This window comes from Pongo abelii, chromosome 13, assembly GCF_028885655.2.
Source record: "Pongo abelii isolate AG06213 chromosome 13, NHGRI_mPonAbe1-v2.0_pri, whole genome shotgun sequence".
NCBI lineage: Eukaryota > Metazoa > Chordata > Mammalia > Primates > Hominidae > Pongo > Pongo abelii.
This window is the reverse complement of record NC_071998.2, coordinates 45,454,620-45,474,952: the sequence shown is the minus strand read 5'-3', so window position 1 is coordinate 45,474,952 and position 20,333 is coordinate 45,454,620. Positions and strand designations below refer to the sequence as shown.

At 38.0% G+C, this 20,333-nt stretch overlaps 1 protein-coding gene across 1 annotated transcript in view; it reads left to right on the top strand.

Moving 5' to 3' along the window:
* Positions 1 to 16,400: 16,400 nt before the first annotated feature.
* LURAP1L (leucine rich adaptor protein 1 like) overlaps positions 16,401 to 20,333 on the top strand; it is a 46,031-nt gene continuing 42,098 nt past the window's right edge. Inside the window, exon 1 of the mRNA XM_002819790.5 lies at positions 16,401 to 17,595. Within this exon, the coding sequence (XP_002819836.2) occupies positions 17,290 to 17,595 (306 nt within the window). The 5' untranslated portion in view covers positions 16,401 to 17,289. The remainder of the gene's footprint in view (positions 17,596 to 20,333) is intronic.

The following is a 20,333-nucleotide window of genomic DNA, read 5'->3' as shown; positions in this document are numbered from 1 at the left end:
TAACTATAATGAAAAATCCTTGATAGATTATTTAATCTATTTATGTATTGGTTTTCTAATACAAAATCAGAATTGTACAACTTGGGTGAGTGGTAAAAAGAATGAGTAACTCGAAGGTGATACACTTAAGTTCACAATATTATTGCCTGTAAATTTCCTGTGAATACACAATCAACTGACAATCCTTTATTGCCCATATTGGTTTTAGATGTGGTAAGAGATCAAAACAAACATATGACACACGTCATCCTGGAGGAGCCTACAGGAATTTGGTGAGACAGAATTTACAGACATAAAGAATTAAAATGCACCAGAAGATAATATAGAGTCAAATTTTATGAAACATCTTGCTCTATCTAACCACTATCGTTATCCACATTTTTCCCCAAAAAACAACCAAAGTTTACCCTGTGAAGCCTTTTTCTTGAATTTTCTAGCTTATAGATTCCTCTCTTAGGCACTTTCTATTTAAATCACATCTTTATCAATTAGCATATATCTTTGCCTTTTTAATTTAAAAAAATATACAACCTACTTCTCCGATTAGATTATAAGTCTCTTGCTCAAGGTCCATATATTATTCCTTCTCATATCTTCAAAGCCAGATGCTTTGTTTTTCACAATGAAGGTACTACTCATTTTTTCCAGATTATCATAAAAATGATGACAATTGTTAATGAAATATGAATTCACAGAACAAAGCAGAACAAAGCAACCACAGACAACAGCAGGTACCACTGAATTCACTTTACTGTGAGATCCAGCAGCATGATAATTATGTCATTTTCATGTTTTATCTCTTGTTTTTGTCATGATGCCTGACAATATTATATATGTCAATTTTTGACAAAGGAAGAAGAGTAGAAAGGGAGAGAGAATTGAAGGAAGGGAGAAATGAATCTGGGTATTAACAAATGGACTGGAATATAAGACAAGGTGCGAATTCTAGGCAAGAGGAACATTATCAACAAAGGACAGGTGGTTGAAACTGACAGTATGTGAGTATGTATGTGTTTGTGATGTTATGTGGAGGCCATTCCAACTAGAACAAAAAATTAATTTTATTATGGACATTATGTTGAACAGGTGAGACATGCTTTATGCTGTGGAAGCCATACTGTGAAAATTAGAATAAATAATTCAAAATTGGAGCTAGAGGCAATTATAGACTCTTAAGATGATGAAAAGTATTTGTTTTAAATTACTTAGAAAGAGCATCTTGCAAGTTAGGTGAGAAAAATACATTCAGATCAAAATGTGATCATGGAGTGATAAACTAGAACTACAGCAGGATGGCCAAAATAGAAAAAAAAATTACAGAAAGAAAATCAGTGGGGTTTGATGATTAACTGAATGTAATAGTAAAAGAGATAGAGACATCCTAAATATTAGCAAACCTCTAGATGGTGGGAGAGGTGGAACTCACAAATTGTGGTACCCATACGTTAAAATAAGGAAGTATGAAAAATAGTTGGTTTGAGGAAAGTTATAAGTTTAATTTTGGATGTGGTGATTTTATAGAGTGGTGCATAATTCAAAGGGATATACTGTGGATTTTAAAAATAAAGGGATAGACAGAATGAAAAGCCAGGGAATTGGGAGTCGCATGAGGTAGTAGAAAGGACCTCATATTAGAGATAAAATTAGCAAAGCCACAAGTTCTGTTCGGAGCAATGGAGAAGGTATTTAGGGCTTGAATTATTATTTTCTTTAAGTAACTTAACATCTATGAGTATTTATGTTTCTTTTTTTTTTAATTTTTTTTTTTTTTGAGACGGAATCTTGCTCTGTTGCCCAGGCTGGAGTACGGTGGCGTGATCTCCGCTCACTGCCACCTCTGCCTCCTGGGTTCACGCCATTCTTCTACCTCAGCCTCTTGAGTAGCTGGGACCACAGGCACATGCCACCACACTCGGCTAATTTTTTTGTATTTTTAGTAGAGACAGGGTTTCACCATGTTAGCCAGGATGGTCTTGATCTCCTGACCTCATGATCCACCTGCCTCGGCCTCCCAAAGTCCTGGGATTACAGGCGTGAGCCACCGTGCCCGGCCTGAGTATTTATGTTTCTTAAAATATTAAAAGGTCACATTAGTTTCTGCTATAATTATCACATTATGAGGATAAAATAAAATGGCGATTGTTAGAATTCTTGGAAATTGTCAAATCTTATGTAAGTCAAATTTAGAGATCAGAGGCAGAGGTATGATCTATATAGAGGTGGATTATCTGCTTTTCCTAGGATCTTACAGAGGAATATTACTCTCCCACATCTACTTTGAAAGCAATAGAAGACAAAATTCAACAACCCTTCATGCTAAAAACTCTCAATAAATTAGGAATTGATGGGACATATCTCAAAATAATAAGAGCTATTTATGACAAACCCACAGCCAATATCATACTCAATGGGCAAAAACTGGAAGCATTCCCTTTGAAAACTGGCACAAGACAGGGATGCCCTCTCTCACCACTCCTATTCAACATAGTGTTGGAAGTTCTGGCCAGGGCAATTAGGCAGGAGAAGGAAATCAAGGGTATTCAATTAGGAAAAGAGGAAGTCAAATTGTCCCTGTTTGCAGATGACATGATAGTATATCTAGAAAACCCCATTGTCTCAGCCCAAAATCTCCTTAAGCTGATAAGCAACTTCAGCAAAGTCTCAGGATACAAAATCAATGTACAAAAATCACAAGCATTCTTATACATCAATAACAGACAAACAGAGAGCCAAATCATGAGTGAACTCCCATTCACAATTGCTTCAAAGAGAATAAAATACCTAGGAATCCAACTTACAAGGGATGTGAAAGACCTCTTCAAGGAGAACTACAAACCACTGCTCAAGGAAATAAAAGAGGATACAAACAAATGGAAGAACATTCCATGCTCATGGGTAGGAAGAATCAATATCATGAAAATGGCCATCCTTCCCAAGGTAATTTACAGATTCAATGCCATCCCCATCAAGCTACCAATGACTTTCTTCACAGAATTGGAAAAAACTACTTTAAAGTTCATATGGAACCAAAAACGAGCCCGCATCGCCAAGTCAATCCTAAGCCAAAAGAACAAAGCTGGAGGCATCACACTACCTGACTTCAAACTATACTACAAGGCTACAGTAACCAAAATAGCATGGTACTGGTACCAAAACAGAGATATAGATCAATGGAACAGAACAGAGCCGTCAGAAATAATGCCACATATCTACAAGTATCTGATCTTTGACAAACCTGACAAAAACAAGAAATGGGGAAAGGATTCCCTATTTAATAAATGGTGCTGGGAAAACTGGCTAGCCATATGTAGAAAGCTGAAACTGGATCCCTTCCTTACACGTTATACAAAAATCAATTCAAGATGGATTAAAGACTTAAATGTTAGACCTAAAACCATAAAAACCCTAGAAGAAAACCTAGGCATTACCATTCAGGACATAGGCATGGGCAAGGACTTCATGTCTAAAACACCAAAAGCAATGGCAACAAAAGCCAAAATTGACAAATGGGATCTAATTAAACTCAAGAGCTTCTGCACAGCAAAAGAAACTACCATCAGAGTGAACAGGCAACCTACAAAATGGGAGAAAATTTTCGCAACCTACTCATCTGACAAAGGGCTAATATCCAGAATCTACAATGAACTCCAACAAATTTACAAGAAAAAAACAAACAACCCCATCAAAAAGTGGGCGAAGGACATGAACAGACACTTCTCAAAAGAAGACATTTATGCAGCCAAAAAACACATGAAAAAATGCTCACCATCACTGGCCATTAGAGAAATGCAAATCAAAACCACAATGAGATACCATCTCACACCAGTTAGAATGGCAATCATTAAAAAGTCAGGAAACAACAGGTGCTGGAGAGGATGTGGAGAAACAGGAACACTTTTACACTGTTGGTGGGACTGTAAACTAGTTCAACCCTTGTGGAAGTCAGTGTGGCGATTCCTCAGGGATCTAGAACTAGAAATTCCATTCGACCCAGCCATCCCATTACTGGGTATATACCCAAAGGACTATAAATCATGCTGCTATAAAGACACACGCACACGTATGTTTATTGCCGCATTATTCACAATAGCAAAGACTTGGAACCAACCCAAATGTCCAACAATGATAGACTGGATTAAGAAAATGTGGCACATATACACCATGGAATACTATGCAGCCATAAAAAATGATGAGTTCATGTCCTTTGTAGGGACATGGATGAAATTGGAAATCATCATTCTCAGTAAACTATCGCAAGAACAAAAAACCAAACACCACATATTCTCACTCATAGGTGGGAATTGAACAATGAGAACACATGGACACAGGAAGGGGAACATCACACTTCGGGGACTGTTGTGGGGTGGGGGGAGGGGGGGAGCGATAGCATTGGGAGATATACCTAACGCTTGATGACGAGTTGGTGGGTGCAGCGCACCAGCATGGCACATGTATACATATGTAACTTACCTGCACATTGCGCACATGTACCATAAAACCTAAAGTATAATAATAATAATAAAAGAAAAGAAAGAAAAAAAAAGAAAGCAATAGAAGATAGCAAAACTATGGAAAACAAAGAAATTATTTTCTGAAAAAACAAATCCTAGGACTGGTTGAGTTTTCTTCTGTCAAGCAAACACTTTTATTTTCTTTTTTTTTTTTTCTTTTTTTTTCTTTTATTGTAATTATTATTTTCTTAATTATAAAATAAAAACAAGACACTCCTACCCACTTATAGAATTTGTTTTACAGGCTTCAGCAAAGGGACCTGAACAGGTACAAAAACAGAGACCCTGAGTAAGTAGAAGAGAGAGGCAGTGGTGCTGGTGACAAGGCTATATGGCCCTCTGACAGCACCGATCTACAAAGAACTAGACCACGTAGAGACTTGATCACTGGGGATTTTGACTAAGAAAGGTGAGAAAGCATTTAATAATTCTTAAGCACATGAACTCTGGATTCAGACAGAGGGGTGTTTATCCTCAGATAAACCACAACTTCTAGCTGTGTAGCAATGGGATATTTACTGGTGAGCTAAGCCACTAATTATAATGTGGAGACATAAGACAACCTACCTCCTGCTGGTGTTGTGAAGATATGAGATACAGAATTAAGTACTCAATATCCACTAGTTGACATTATTATAAGGAAATAGAATTAAATCTGCATTGACCAGCGTGATGAGGACATCACTCTTTTCTACTTGAAGTTGTTAAATATAAAAATAAAGAAACGGAGAAGAGAGAAAATGGCAAGAAAAGAAGAAAGGAAGAGAGAGAATGCAGCAAGGATGGGTAAATAAAGAAGGGGAAATGGGATAAAAATGAGAAAGAATGAAGAGGCAAATAATGGAAAAGTTTGAAAAGAGCAATGGTAAAAGAAAACAGGGAAATAATGATTTAAATTAATACTTATAGTTTCAGATTTCTATATATTTTTCCTTGGCCATTATAATAGAAGCAGGACAAAATAAAATATAACTGGGAAAGAAATTGGATACAAATTTTACTGGAAAATTCATGGGAAGCAGAAGGAAAAGGGAGAAAAGAGCCTTGTGTTGGACCTATGAGAATTGATTGAAAGTGTAAAATATGACTTCATCTAGTTCTTTTCAGGGTCTTCTTTTTCATATCTCTATCACTATTTAAAAATATTTCTTAAATAATGTACAATGCAAGCCTTCTTAGTCAAATATGACTTGGCCTTTATACACTACTTTAAACAAAGTACACTTATATAATTAGGAATGGTGCTATAATACAAAGCAAAGGTGTTATATTACACCAGGAAACTTCAGTTCTATAAAACAGAGGTTATATTTTAGCAAACTAGTAAATATTTTTTAAATCCCTATTCATACACAATTCAGAATGATGTAATGCCAAGTTATATATCAACTAAACTATTCTTTTAAGGAATCTCTGACCCATATGTCTGTGGAATCTGTCTGGAGTTGATAGCATGCTGAAGAAATGAATAAACTCTGTGCTCGATCTTCTATAGATTACCACAGTTCTCATACAAGAACCAAAAATAACTCAATATAAGATGCTCACATTATGCTTAGAAAATGAATATTAGTAAATGATGCAAGCTCATTGAGTTAGGACTTAATGCAGTTTTCTTGTGAATTGAGGTATCCTTCATACAGTCTGAAATTTACAGATTTGGTAACCAAGAGCCTTTTTTTTTTTTTTTTTTTTCAGAGACAAGAGCTCGCTATGTTGCCTATGCTGAAGTGTCCTGCTATTCACAGGAGGCGTGATCTCACAACCTTATCAGCACAGGAGGTTCGACCTCTTCCATTTCCCACCTGGTCCAGTGTATCATCCTTTGGGCAACCTAGTGGTCTTCTGCTCCTAGAAGGTCACATTATTGATGCCAAACTTAGGGCAGACACCAGATCAGCATAGCACACTACAGCTCAGAACTCCTGGACTCAAACAATCCTCCTACCTCAGCCTCCCCAGTAGTTTGGACTATAGGCAGACACCTGCCTTTGCAAACTTTCAATGTGTAAGATGTGTACATTTAAGCTTGGCCACAGACAAAATTGTATAGTACCTGCAGTTGTATTTCATGACTCATTACATCTCAAGCTCCTCTCCTACTCACACACCCAGACATACATACACATGAACTCTATCTCCTTCTACACAGGACTCCCAATCAAGTCCCTACTCTATAGTTTTGGTTTTGGCCCTTCCCATGATACTATCTTCTATCTCATTCTCCCACCAGCCAGTGATTTGCTAACTAAGATGGCATGACACAAACCAGGCAAAGAGTTTCTGAATATTCATGAATTGAATTTATTTCTAGTTATCATATTTGCAATTGAAGGGGAAAGTTAACAAAAACAAAGTGCAATGGTAGTACTGTGGGGGAGATAATATTGCTAGATCATTTATTAAAAACACAGAGTTTTCATTATTTAATAAAAGTAACATGTATTCTACTTTTGAGTATTTTAGTCCACATAGTTATACTATGCATTTGGCAATCATCTTGCACAATTCCTAGAGTTACCCTTTGTTCTCTATTTAAGTTATTCTGAAATCAAATAATGTGCCAGAACAGGTAGCTCAATTAACTATGGGAGAGATATAAAGCAAATTTGTCTTGAAGTACCCAGAGAATGACCATATTATGGGTACTTTATAGAGTTAGGTATTTTATATTTAGTACACATTTAATATTAACAAAGGGTATATAGAAAACTCTTTATAATTATGATACAGAGTTGTTGGGTAATGATATTTTTACTTGTTAAACACTCAGGATTCCCCTTCAAAAATACACTACTTAATTTCTTTCAAGGTTAGAAAAAAAAAACACACCTGTTAAAAAGTCACATATAAGCATTAAACAATAAAGACTTTCCTTTATCGCAAAGGAGTTATAACAATCTATTTACAAATAATACACATTTGTCTTTCCAGCATTCTACTATTCTCCTAAATCATCTCTAGCACAAAACCAAAACTTAGAGAGAGAGAGACAGAGTGTGTGGAGAAGAGTGTGTTTCTTCTCCAATTTATACACAGCTGTCAAATGAGATGGGTTACTATTGTAACAGAGTGACCATTTCTGTATGCATAAAACTGACAGATGTTTACCTCTATCAGAAAGTCTCTCTCTCTCTTTCTCTCTCTCTCTCTGTCAGCCCCCCACCGTCTCTTCCCCACTCCCTCCCCTTTTATTCCCTCTCTCTTTCTTTTTCAGACCATATCTTTTGCTACAGCACCTTAGATACTTATTGCCATATCTTCTCAACTGACCCTTTAAGATCCAGTCTTGACTTATAAACTCAAAACAAATATGAAGTGCTTTCTACTAGAGCATAATGAAATTTAAATAGAACTTAGCATGTTCTTGAAACAAGCTTTGAAGTATTTGAACAACCAAAGCCAAAGTTTATTATAGAACTGAGGGTCAGCCACTGCAAAATCAGCCACAGCACATGGTTGAGTAAAGGAAAATCACCAAAAACAGAAGGAGTTGAGCAATTGCACTTTCAGCTGCCTTTTGTCTTCTGGAATGGCAGGGTGTCTGGAACTCCAGCCCTCCCCTGTGAATTTGCCATGCCCTTGGCATTTGCCACATGAGACTGACAAGGAGCAGTCTCTGTGATCAAAAGGTCATAAGCCCCTCTTTCCAGCTGCTTTTTGCACAAACTTTCATACAGCACCCTTTCATGCATGTGTTGCCTTCCCATCTTCACCTTTCTTTTGGAGCCATGACCTTGTGAACCAGAGAACGAATTCCCACATCTTTTCAGTCCGGGCTCCACCAAATGGCAGAATCAGTCTCAAATATAGGTCCTGTTTTAGAGGAAGGTGTGATAGTTCATACAAAATCAAAGGCGGAGAATGGGAATAGCCCTCTAGAACATACTAATGTCCTCTAATGAGTAACTGTAAATGAATTTTCCAAGAAAACATGTATCTCCTTTTTTTCTTTTTTTCATTTTTTTCATCTATCTTTGACCCCTACCACACTTGGAATATGAATTATCCAAAATCATCATCAGTAGTAACACGATTTTGGCCTCTCAACAACGCAGTCATGTGCTGCATAACATTTCATTCAAGAACAAACGATATATAATATGGTGGGCCCATAAAATTATAACGGAAGGGGTGGGCACGGTGGCTCATGCCTGTAATCCCAGCACTTTCGGAGGCCGAGGCAGGCAGATCACCCAAGGTCGGGAGTTTCAGACCATCCTGATCAACACAGAGAAGCCCCATCTCTACTAAAAATACAAAATTAGCCAGGCTTTATGGTGCATACCTGTAATCCCAGCTACTCGGGAGGCTGAGGCAGGAGAATCGCTTGAGCCCGGGAGGCAGAGGTTGTGGTGAGCCGAGATTGCACCATTGCACTCCGGCCTGGGCAACAAGAGCAAAACTCTGTCTCAAAAAAAAAAAAAAAATTATAATGGAAGGTGAAAAATTTCTATCACTTAGTGACATTGTAGCTATCCTAATGAGGTGGCACAATGCATTACTTTTTCTATATTTAGATATGTTTAGATACAAACATATCTTTATGTTGTATGTATCTGTATGTTGTGTGTTGTAATTGTATGTAGTGATGTAAAGTAGCCTGTCATTTTTAATTCTTTTTTTGTGATTAAGTAAGTTTGTATCTATTCTTTGCAGTGACTTTAAGTGTTCTTGGCTGTTCTTGGCTGTAAATATACAAACATATATTTAGATATGTTTAGATACATTGTTTTACAGTTGCTGACAGTATTCAATATAGGAACATGCTGTACAGTTTTGTAGCCTAGGAGCAATAGGCCATCTCATATACGCTAAGTGTGCAGTAGGCTATCCAACCTATGTATGCGTAAGTACACTCTATGATGTTTGCACAGCAACTAAATCACCTGATGATGCATTTGTCAGAATACATTCCTGCCGTTAAGCGAAATGTGACTATCTATGTTCAGAAGTAAAACTCTTAATGGTTTTGAAAGAGGACTAATGCCGATTTGTGGGTAATAGAAAAAACGTGGGTCTGCAAATAAAATATATTTATTTTATTTTATTTTGTAGAGATGAGGGTTCTCACTATGTTGCCTAAGCTGGTCTCAAACTCGTGGGCTCAAATGATTCTTTGGCCTCAGCCTCCCAAAATGCTGGGATTACAGGTGTGAGCCAGCATGCCCAGCAGAAAATAAAATATAATTTAGAACAAATCTCAGCTTTCTCACTTGACGCCAGCGGAACATTGTATGAGTGATTTCACCTCTTCGAACTTCAGAGGCGTCTTATTAGAGGAGAATTTCATCACATTAATTTTCCTGGGTTGTTATGAGAATTAAGCAGTACAAAATAGTGCCCCATACAACCTTTCATAAAATTGTGCTCAATACATAGCAGCTTCCCTTGTAGCCAGTACTTTTTCAGTTTCTCCAACATTATTTTATCATAGTGATTTATGCTACTCTGATGTGAAAGTGTTTTCTGATTTAAAAAAGGTCCTTGTTGATTTATCAAGTGAATATGACCAGTAGCTATCTTTCTTAATATTTTCAGGACCTAATTACAGTATTTATCTTTTATATAAGATGCATATACTCAATATGTCTCATGATCACAAAGTATTCTCATTGAATCATGCATACTTCTGAAAGAAAATCACATACATACACACACGCAGAGAATGAGGCTAGTTAATAGCTTAAGAAGGCTAATTTTCAAATGTAGAGTAATGCTCTTAAGCTGTAAGACTAGGATCTACAGTTCTAATATGGAGGGTTCTTGCGTTTTAACTACCAAATAATGTCAGCTAATTCATGTATGTCTTTGCATAGAATTTTTGTGTTCTTTTTAAAATGGAAAAATGCATAAAAATTTTTATTCCTCGTTCTCATTCTTCCAGGGCTTCTGAAAGGAAGTTCTACCCATCCTTCCAAGCCTATAGAACCAAGGCTAAGGAGAAGTTAGGAGCCTAAAATATAGAAAAGAAATGATATATTCATAAGACACTGTCAGAAAAGCATACTGATCACAAAATCATGACATTCGAGAGGGAATTTTATAGCATGTGCCGAATCCTGAGGTCAAAACCATAGTGGAATAACATAGCTCCCTCTAAACCTCTTAGACACCATCCTCTGTGTGAGTAGTCATCATTGCTTTTTTTCTACATTCAATAGGGTTACAGTTTCAATTGCATAGCCTCTGTGTTACATTTATGATAACAATACTTCAAAAAAATCTGTCAAATCCTTTTGAAATCAAAGTTCAGAGGATTGCTTCTAAGCTAGGACATAGAAATGGAGTATTTCTTTAGGCCTTTTTATCTTTATTTTACTGATTATACTATAATTGTGGGGGCCATCTCAAATACAATTTTAAACATCATCAATGTATTTGGTGAAAGATATCAAAGGTGGGTTGTATGAATTATGTCTATGATTATGCCACTGGATGGCAAAATACGGATGATCTGTCATTAGTTTTCTAGCCCATAAAAGCACACTTTTTAAAAAAGGCTAACAGCGGTTATTACCTAATTTATAAGTAATTGTATGTAGTGATGTAAAGTAGCCTGTCGTTTTTAATACTTTTTTTTGTGATTAAGTAAGTTTGTATCTATTCTTTGCAGTGTTCTTGGCTGGTTTTTTTTTTTGTTGTTGTTGTTGTTGTTTTTTAATGGAGTCTTGCTCTGTCACCAGGCTGGAGTGCAGTGGCACAATCTTGGCTCACTGCAAGCTCCACCTCCCGGGTTCAAGCAATTCTCCTGCCTCAGCCTCCTGAGTAGCTGGGTCTACAGGTGTGTGCCATCACGCCCAGCTAATTTTTGTATTTTTAGTAGAGACGGGGTTTCACCATGTTGGTCAGGATGGTCTCGATCTCTTGACTTTGTGATTGGCCTGCCTCGGCCTCCTAAAGTGCTGAGATTACAGGCGTGAGTCATCGCGCCTGGTCCTTGGCCGCCTTTATACCTCTGCCAAATAAAAAGAAAAGTATGAAACAAAAAGATTCTAGTTATCTCATATTATTCACAGCTTCATGTCTAAACTACACCTCCAAGACCCCACATCACTCTACAGTGTTATGATTTGAAGTCTGTCTCCCACAAAAGATATCCTGAAATCCTGACCCTATGGTACCTCAGAATGTAACCTTACATGGGGAATGGGGTTGTTGCAGTTATAATTTGCTAAATTAATTCAATATGGTGGTGTGCATGTAAGAAGACAGAAATTTAGACACAGGCACAGAGGTAAAATAGCCATGTAAAGACAGAGGCAGCGATTGGAGATATGCAAGCACAAGCCAAGGAATGCTGGGCCTCCCAGAAGCTGGAAGAGGCAAGGAGGAATCCTTCCCTAGATGCTTTGGAGGGAGCATGGACCTGCCCACATCTTGATTTTGGACTTCTAACCTACAGAACTATAAGACACTAAATTGCTGTTGCATGGTACTTTGTTATGGCAACCCTAGGAAACTAACATGCACGTTTCACAAGTTCACTAATCTTCCTGCTTTCTGACCTTGGGACTCATATTCCCAATTATGGCTTTGCCTAACCCTTAGACTTAAAACTGCACTGTGTTTTCTGGCTTTGTGTTTTTATTTTCTTTCTTAACCATAATTAATGATCGCCCTCCAATGATTTTATGAAACACAGGTGTCCTGGTGCCAACCAATCCCAGTTTGCAGGAGACAATTGTTAAATTTTTGAGAATTTTGCAAGCTGATTGCTAAACACAGCCATTATTTTAAAAATTACATTGTATAAGTTTTAATATAGGAAAATAAAAACAAAGGTAATAAATGATTAAAACTCATCACTTCCTAATTACTTGAATACATTTTACTACTCTCTGTGCTTACTACTCTTGATGCTTTTGAGGTTATTTACATGTGTTTTACCTGTATAGTGGAGATACTATGTAATGATGAACTACTTCCCATCCTTTCCCAACTCACATCTCACATTGGTAGCTTGATATCAGCCATAATGAGAGTATTTACACCATGAATGTTGCTAAAAGCTACAAATCAGTTATTTTTATATTTTCAGAGAGTTAGTTATAAACATAAACCAGCACAGCATTGAAATAACCTATAAAGTCCTTTCTATAGGCCAAATTGGGATGGCTGTAGAGGAACAGACAAAAGTTAGCTGAAGAGATCTCTTTTCTTGGCCCTGCATTGTACCTTTCAGCAGGAAGTTAGAGCTCAGGATAGCAAGAAAAAGCAAATAAAGGATGCCATTACAAATAATGAAGGCAGAGAGATTTGACCGGAATTGTGAAGAGGGGATAAGGAAGACTTAGATGCTGGTGACCTACTTTTAGTATTGTCTGCTAAATCCTCAGGGAAGTGTTTAGCTCTGATTATAAATATTAATTAGATTTCAATCAGAGACTATTTAAAGGGTCTGTACACCTTAGAGAGAGACATTTCAGGTAGATTGATTGTTAGAAAGATACAGAGATATAGTAATATATATAGCATTCTCAGGTACAAGTGGTTCAAGTTGGTAATAAGTAGATGATTTCACATAGTAAAACATACCCAAGCCAGCTACAAAATTATAGGTAAATCAAATGACTCTATAAATAAGCAGAATAAAACCTTAGTAACTTTAACAGATATATAATTCCACTGTATATGGATAGGGTCAACATTCTTTAGCTTTGCTATAACATCTTCTTTGTTATGCATATAAACTGAACAAAAATATTTGTAGAAGCAGCAGCTCTACACATTTAAAAACAAACAATGAAAGAACCTGATACTTATTAAATAGTGACTTCCTAAAATTCTTAGGTGTAATTTGAGGCTGCTGGCTGCTTGATATTATTCTGCACTGTGGGGAGTGGAGTCTCAGGTAAGAGACCCTGTCCTAGCCCTTGAACTCTGTGACAGCAAGAGCTGGGAATGCTGCAAACTTGCAATCAGTGCCAGAAAGAAGGTGGAAGGTGTTTCTTCTTTTAACCACAATGCCAGCAACAGATTAAGGAGTGGTGTTACCCACACTACATAAAGCGTTGTTGAGTCTACTCTTGCTGTGAGTATTGTGTCTCAAATCAGGAAATGTTCTAAGTGTGGAATGTGTGAAGCATGCATCACATCAGTCTGTTGTGACTGAGGCATTCTTTCAAAACCTGTCATCTGAGTCCAACAATGTTCCTATTTAATTAGCCACTAGTTTTTCTTTCTTTTTAATGATAAATAAGAGGCTCCCTTTCCTTCTCCGTGTACACAACATAACTAGGGAAGAAACTCAGTCTCTTAAAGTCCTGCATAGTTTAACATTCATTCTTAGATTCTTTATGCATTTTGAATAGAAAAAAAAAGGCAAATCCAACTCATACATATGGTGGTCTTAAAAGGAAGCATATAATAAAGCATAAAAAATTACATCACAAATAAAAACAATACAATAACCATTTTTACAATTTTACTCTGCAATGTATTATTAGACTTGGAGAAACACTGTGAGTTTAGGTGGTTGTTTGGCATGGCAAATGGTACTAATCAAAGAAACAGAGGTAGTTGGAGATGGACCAGAAAAGTAGGAGCAGTGGGGGAGGGCTACTAAGAGTGATATGACTCAAGAATTTTTCCCTCTGGCTTTCTTAGTTCTCCCTATGTTCCCTCTCCCACTTGTTGCTGAACTCACTCCTACCCCCAGCCCCCATCCTGGACTCATTACTGCAAAGTCTTCTCAACTGATTCCCCAAATCAAGATGTGGGGAACTTCTCAGGCTAAGAGCAATTGGTAAAACATCTCACACATTTTTGTCCTTGTTGTTTGTGGGCATTTTTGTATATTTATTGTTTTTATTTTTGCTTTTGTTTTTTGAGGCAGTTTCTCACTCTGTCTCAAAGACTAAAGGGCAGTGGCTTGATAATAGCTTACTGCAACCCTGAATCCCTGGACTCAAGCAATCTTCTGGCCTTACTCCCCCTCCCCTAACCCCTTAGCTAAGACTACAAGTGCATGCCACCATGCTTGGCTAATTTTTAAATTTTTTGAAGAGGTGGGGTCTCGCTATATTGCCCAGGCTGACTCAGTTTCTTGAGAATCTTGAAAATAAACAAACAAAAAACATGCTCAAGAACCAAAGTAAAAAAAAAAAAAAGTTTTTAAATAGTTTGAGTAAGAAATGTCCTCAGATTAAACCACATAAAGCAGTTATGGTAGCATTAATAACAATCTATTATAGATCCATAAACATTCAATGATTTTAATATATTCTGAAAACTAGCTAAAGTGTCATTCAAAATGTCTTCATTTTAAACCAAAATGTCAATAGGCATTTAACCGAAAAAAAATTTAAAGCTTGACATACTAAGCTTTCCTTCAAAAGTTTACATTTTTTTATATTTCACTGGAACAAAGTTACTTTGCACATACATCGCACTTTTACTCTCAGAGGAGTTTCTCCTGCAGACTTTTTTAAAAAACTATATACATATATATATGTGTATATATATATATATATATGTGTGTATATATATGTGTATATATATATGTGTATATATGTATGTGTATATATATATATGTGTGTGTGTATATATATATATATATATATATATTTAAGTTATCCTCAGCCTGAAATACTGATTTTGCAGTCTGTGATTCATAGCAAAGGAGGTGTCCCATTTTTCTATATTGACACATGATAATTTGACATTTGTTTTTTACTGACCAATTTCTAGCTAGATATTGCATCTATAAACTGCACTTAGCCAGCCCTATGCTGAACTTTGTAAGGGTTTTGTAATAATAAACTGTTCTTGACTGAAACACAAGCCTTTCATAATTACATGCCACAGTGCAATTCTTATGCAATGAGCTTGTGTTTTTCCAAATTTAGGACGAAGCATGTAGTTTTATCAGTTAGCTAAGATTTGTTCTTGTTTTCCCTTGATTCTATAAGTGGTAGTTCTAACTTTGAAATGGGTCATCTAACTTATAACTATTTTCTTCATTTCTTTTTAAAAGGGAGAAATAGCATGCAAATTTCTGGCATGTTGATAAGAAAGTTCAGCATTTTTTCCCTGACATGAAATATTTAATTTAGAATGCCTATGTTTCCTCTAGGTATAAGGTTTCCTAGAGTCAGATATGATAAAAACAAACTCTGAGATGTGTATACCTATGTTCTTACAAGTGTAAAACCTAAATGATGTCTCTGGAAATGGAGCCTCGGAGTGACCAGGAACACAAATACTTATATGTCTCAGAAATAGAGTGGCACATACTTTGAAATATTTCAATGGAAATCAAAAATTGTAGTTTACTGGATTGAAATTAGTATCCTCTACTTAAACATTTTTGACACAAACTTAATGCTGATTCAAATCTGTAATCCATGTAGCTCATAATAACTTACTTGGTAGAAGTAGTTCAGATTAATGAATTGTACAATTGTACAAATTAATAAATTGTACAATTTTTCAACTATACAATTAATTGTACAATTTGTATAGTTAAAAAAATCTATAAATTAATATATAGATAAATTATCAAAGACGACAACATTTTAAATAGTTATTCCCAATATTTTTTCTTCCATAATTAAAGTAAAAGTAAGTATCTCAGCTCTTAAAATTGCTCGCTCTTAAAATTTCACTGCTGTCTCAGCAGTCATGTAAGTTATTCTGGCTATTTAATTTTTCACTTTTGTTTGCATACTGTAACAGTTGGTAGGATAATTAATTTTGATTGTACATTTCCATTGAACTTTTGATAAAATTGTTTCACTCTTTTTATTAGTATAAAATTATTAGGAAAGTCTTCTAAAGAGAGGTTTTCTGTTTGTTTTTCCTTTGAGGAAGGTAGAGAGATAGGAAACGAAGACACCAAATATAAAGTCATTCCTCTATCTCTCATTTTAAAACCTGTTTTAAAGGTTGTAGCTAGTCAGGAAAACTGAAAAATCAACTGGTATTCGTAACTAAAGCAGGACTTTGACACTCTGCGACTAGCGACAGGGTTGGGAAAATTCCTGTTGCTCTTCTTGTCTGTGATATACGGTAGAAGGGTTGGTCCTGGTTTGGTCCACCTGCCAGCGGAGTTTAAAGTTTCCGAGGCTCAGAGGAACACAATGACTTGGATCAAACAGCCTAAATGGGAAGAAGGACATTTTTGCTGCATCAAGGAAGCCGTTAAACTCCTGCTAAGCTAACTAGCTCTTTTTTATGCGTCCATGCACACGACCGAACTCCTCTTTCACTGACCAGAGATTACTTCTGACAATCCAGGATATCCCGAAAGCTTGGAGACATATGGCTGGAAAATGAAACGACCCAGGACATCGTTTCTGGCTGCATCATTATTTTGTGTCGCGTAGTACCAGATGGGCAGTCAGTGAGCAGCGCAGGGATGTGAACGGACGGTTTTATAATGTGAAAATTTTCCCTTGGTAAAGCTAAAACAGATTTAATTTCCCTCTCTTTTCTTTCACTTCTTCCCCCTCTTTATTCCCCCTCTCTCTGCAATATCAGTGAACTCAACTTTGCAGTGAGGTGGCCAAAAAGAGAGAGAATGAGGCGATCTTGATCATCTTAGTGTCGGAGGAGTCGCAGCGGACGGGGAACTGCAGCTGCGACCCCCCGCGTCCTGTGCGGATTTCAGGGCTGATACCGCGTAGGCGGTTATGGTAAGGACGGTACACCGGCATCGCGGAGGATAGAGACCCTGGCGCCCGGAGAGGTCGGCTGATTTCGCAGCAGCCTTCGAAGCCGTGGCTGGCTCTCATCTGCTGCGTTTTATTACTATTATCGCCGTTCCGGAAAAGTCATGGAAGACAGCCCGCTGCCAGACCTCAGAGACATCGAGCTGAAGCTGGGGCGCAAAGTACCCGAGAGTCTAGTGCGCTCTCTCCGTGGGGAGGAGCCGGTTCCCAGGGAAAGGGACAGGGACCCCTGCGGGGGGAGCGGTGGTGGCGGCGGCGGCGGCTGCAGTAGCAGCAGCAGCTACTGCAGTTTCCCTCCCTCCTTGTCGTCCTCCTCTTCGTCCTCCCCAACCTCTGGCTCCCCACGAGGTAGCCACTCTAGCGCCCTGGAGAGGCTAGAAACCAAGCTTCACCTCCTCAGGCAAGAGATGGTGAGTGTGGTGCGCCAGCCGCGGGGGCTGGGACCTGGGCTGGGCCCAAAGATGGGGCGATCTGAGAATGGGGCTGGGAGAGAGGACGGCAGAGGCTGCAGAGCGGAGCGCTGGGCGCGTGGGAAATGCTGGGTGGAGGAATGAGCAGGGGGCGCTCATCCGGAGGCAGCTGCTGCGAGGCTTGTTTACCATGGACTTTGCTCGGTCACGGTTTGCAAAGACAGCACAGTCGGCTGGCTCCACTCTGTGTACTTTCGGACAGCGCCGACTCACTGCGCCGGGCTCTACTTAGCTGCCAGCCCGTAGCCTCTTAGGCACCAGCCCGTTGAGAGTTTGCAGTTATTGCTCCCATCTAAGGCCTGCTGTGTGCTGTTAACACTTCGGGTAGGTTCAAAAGGTGGCTCAGTCCAATGCACTTACTGCAAAAATACTTCCTGGTTTGCCGGGAGGTGGCGTGGCAGGGTCCTTGCAGCCCTCCCTCCTAGCTCACCCTTCCACCAGTACCGCTCCGCCCTCCTGCCCTCCCTTCTTGGTGCAGCAGCCGCAGCTGTTCCAAGGCCACTGTTGAGCAGATTCTCCACAGCTGGTTCTGAAAACAATGGCCCACTCGTCCTTGATGTACTTATGAATAGCTTGTTTCACTGTTTTGATCCCAGCGAGCAGGTGATCCCCAGGCCCAGGGATCTGCTAAGGACCATCTCCCACCCTTCTCTCCCTCAAGTCTCAATCTGCAGTTGTTTTCCCTGCTGTTCGCAAACGTTTGCCTGAGCATAGGACAATGAGATAAGTACAAGGTCTAAGAATACTTATTCTGGATGTATTTAGACTAAGACACTATTTACTTGCCGTGAGCTCTTGGGCACGTCACTTCACTTCTGTAGACCTCTGTGAATTTGATGAGCTGGTTAGAGAAAATGATCCCTCCCTAAGTCCTTTGAAGAAAACGACCACAAAGCAACAGCATTTTCTACTAGCTTGGAGATAAGGAAAGTTGCAACAGTGGGCCTCAAAAAGAGAGAATAATTTCATTAAATTAACTTCACAGTTGCTTTTGATTTGCTTCAAAGTAGGCTAGGAGATTTCTATCACTCCGACAGGAATGCTGGAAATCATTTATATCATTCTATCTTTTAGTTATTATAGAGTTCTATCATTTAGTGATTGTTATTTTTTAGGTTGGACAAAAATTTAAGGAAAACCCTTAGGTACATAATGGAGAAGCTGGAAAGTGGAAGGCATCTTGATGAGTTTGCAAAATAGATGAAAAGATAAAATGGAAAAGATGACAAACCAACAGGTCAGGGGATGCCTGATACTGTATCACGAAGATCAGACATACGTGTGGAGACAAACAGGTAAAACTGTTTTCCACAGGAAAATTTCTTGTACAAGGAATTAAGAATGTTGCTAACTCTGCAAATTAAGGACTTAATCTGAGGGACGAAGTCATCAAGGAGATAAGGAAATTTTATTCCTAACCATGTCTTCTGTAATTTTGCCCATGGAATGTTAATATATTCACTTAATCTAATAAATGAATCTTGTTGAAACATATTTTCTTTCTCAGTAGCTCACTGATAGCACATCAAAGATAATACTTCATTTTGCTGGACACTCAGACACAATTTAGGGTATTTATATATAACTTGAAAACAGTAACATTTCCAAAAACCGATGAACCCCACCCTGTCCCAAGGAATGATTGGTATGTATGCGAAGATCATTTTCTGACAAAAATAATTACGTTGCACTTAGGATGCACAACCATGCTGTCCTGTAGAGAAGTCACAAGTTTTGTGAGAATTTTTAAACTGATGATGTTTATTTCCATGGTAACATGAGTATACATTTTACCTTCTATTATAGTGATGAATCAGTCTTTTTTTATAGGTTGGTGGAAAAGTAATTGCTGTTTTGCCATTGCTTTTAATGGCAACCACAACTACTTTTGCACCAACCTAATATTTATTAAGACTTTACTTTTTTGAGACACAATTTCTGAAACTGGAATTCATGTTGAGAGTCTCTAAGGTCCCTGATAATTTGTCGCATTTGTTGTTTTTTGGAGAAGATTTCATCACTACTCAAATGATGGTCCTCTGGTCTGGTGGAAGCTTCATAAGCTTTGAAGCCAGATAAGCCAGGGTTTCAGACAAGTCTAGAGCAAGTCAGGATATCAATAAGACCCAATAGGATGTCAGGGCTGCCTGTCTAGGGAGACATTTAGCTTGTCTTCCCTGGCAAAAAGGCTTGTCCCGCTCTCTGTGGCCCTCATTCTAGTCATGGCTTTTTCACTCACTAGTGTGTGACATTGAACAAGTTATAGAACCATTCTGAGACTCAGCTTTCTTGTTAACATAGGAATAAGAGCATCTCCATTAAGGCATTTTAAGAATTCAGTGAAATAATATAAGAAAAACAACTATTACATAGATATTCAAAAACAGTAAGGATGCTGGCAGTAATGAGCATTACATCAATGACATGGGTTCTGTTGATCTTACAAAAGCAGCCCTACATGGATAATGTGGATTTGGGACTGATGAAGGTCTAGATATCTTCTCCACCAGACTGACTCTATCATGGCATCTCCCATGTCATCAGATACTCCCTGTAGAGACGATGTTTCCAAACAAACTAACACACAAAATATGTGTAGGCTTCCCTAGCTTCAGTTCAACTGGAAATCTTGATTTTTATTTTAGATTTAACTTTTATTAAACACATGCTATGTGCTA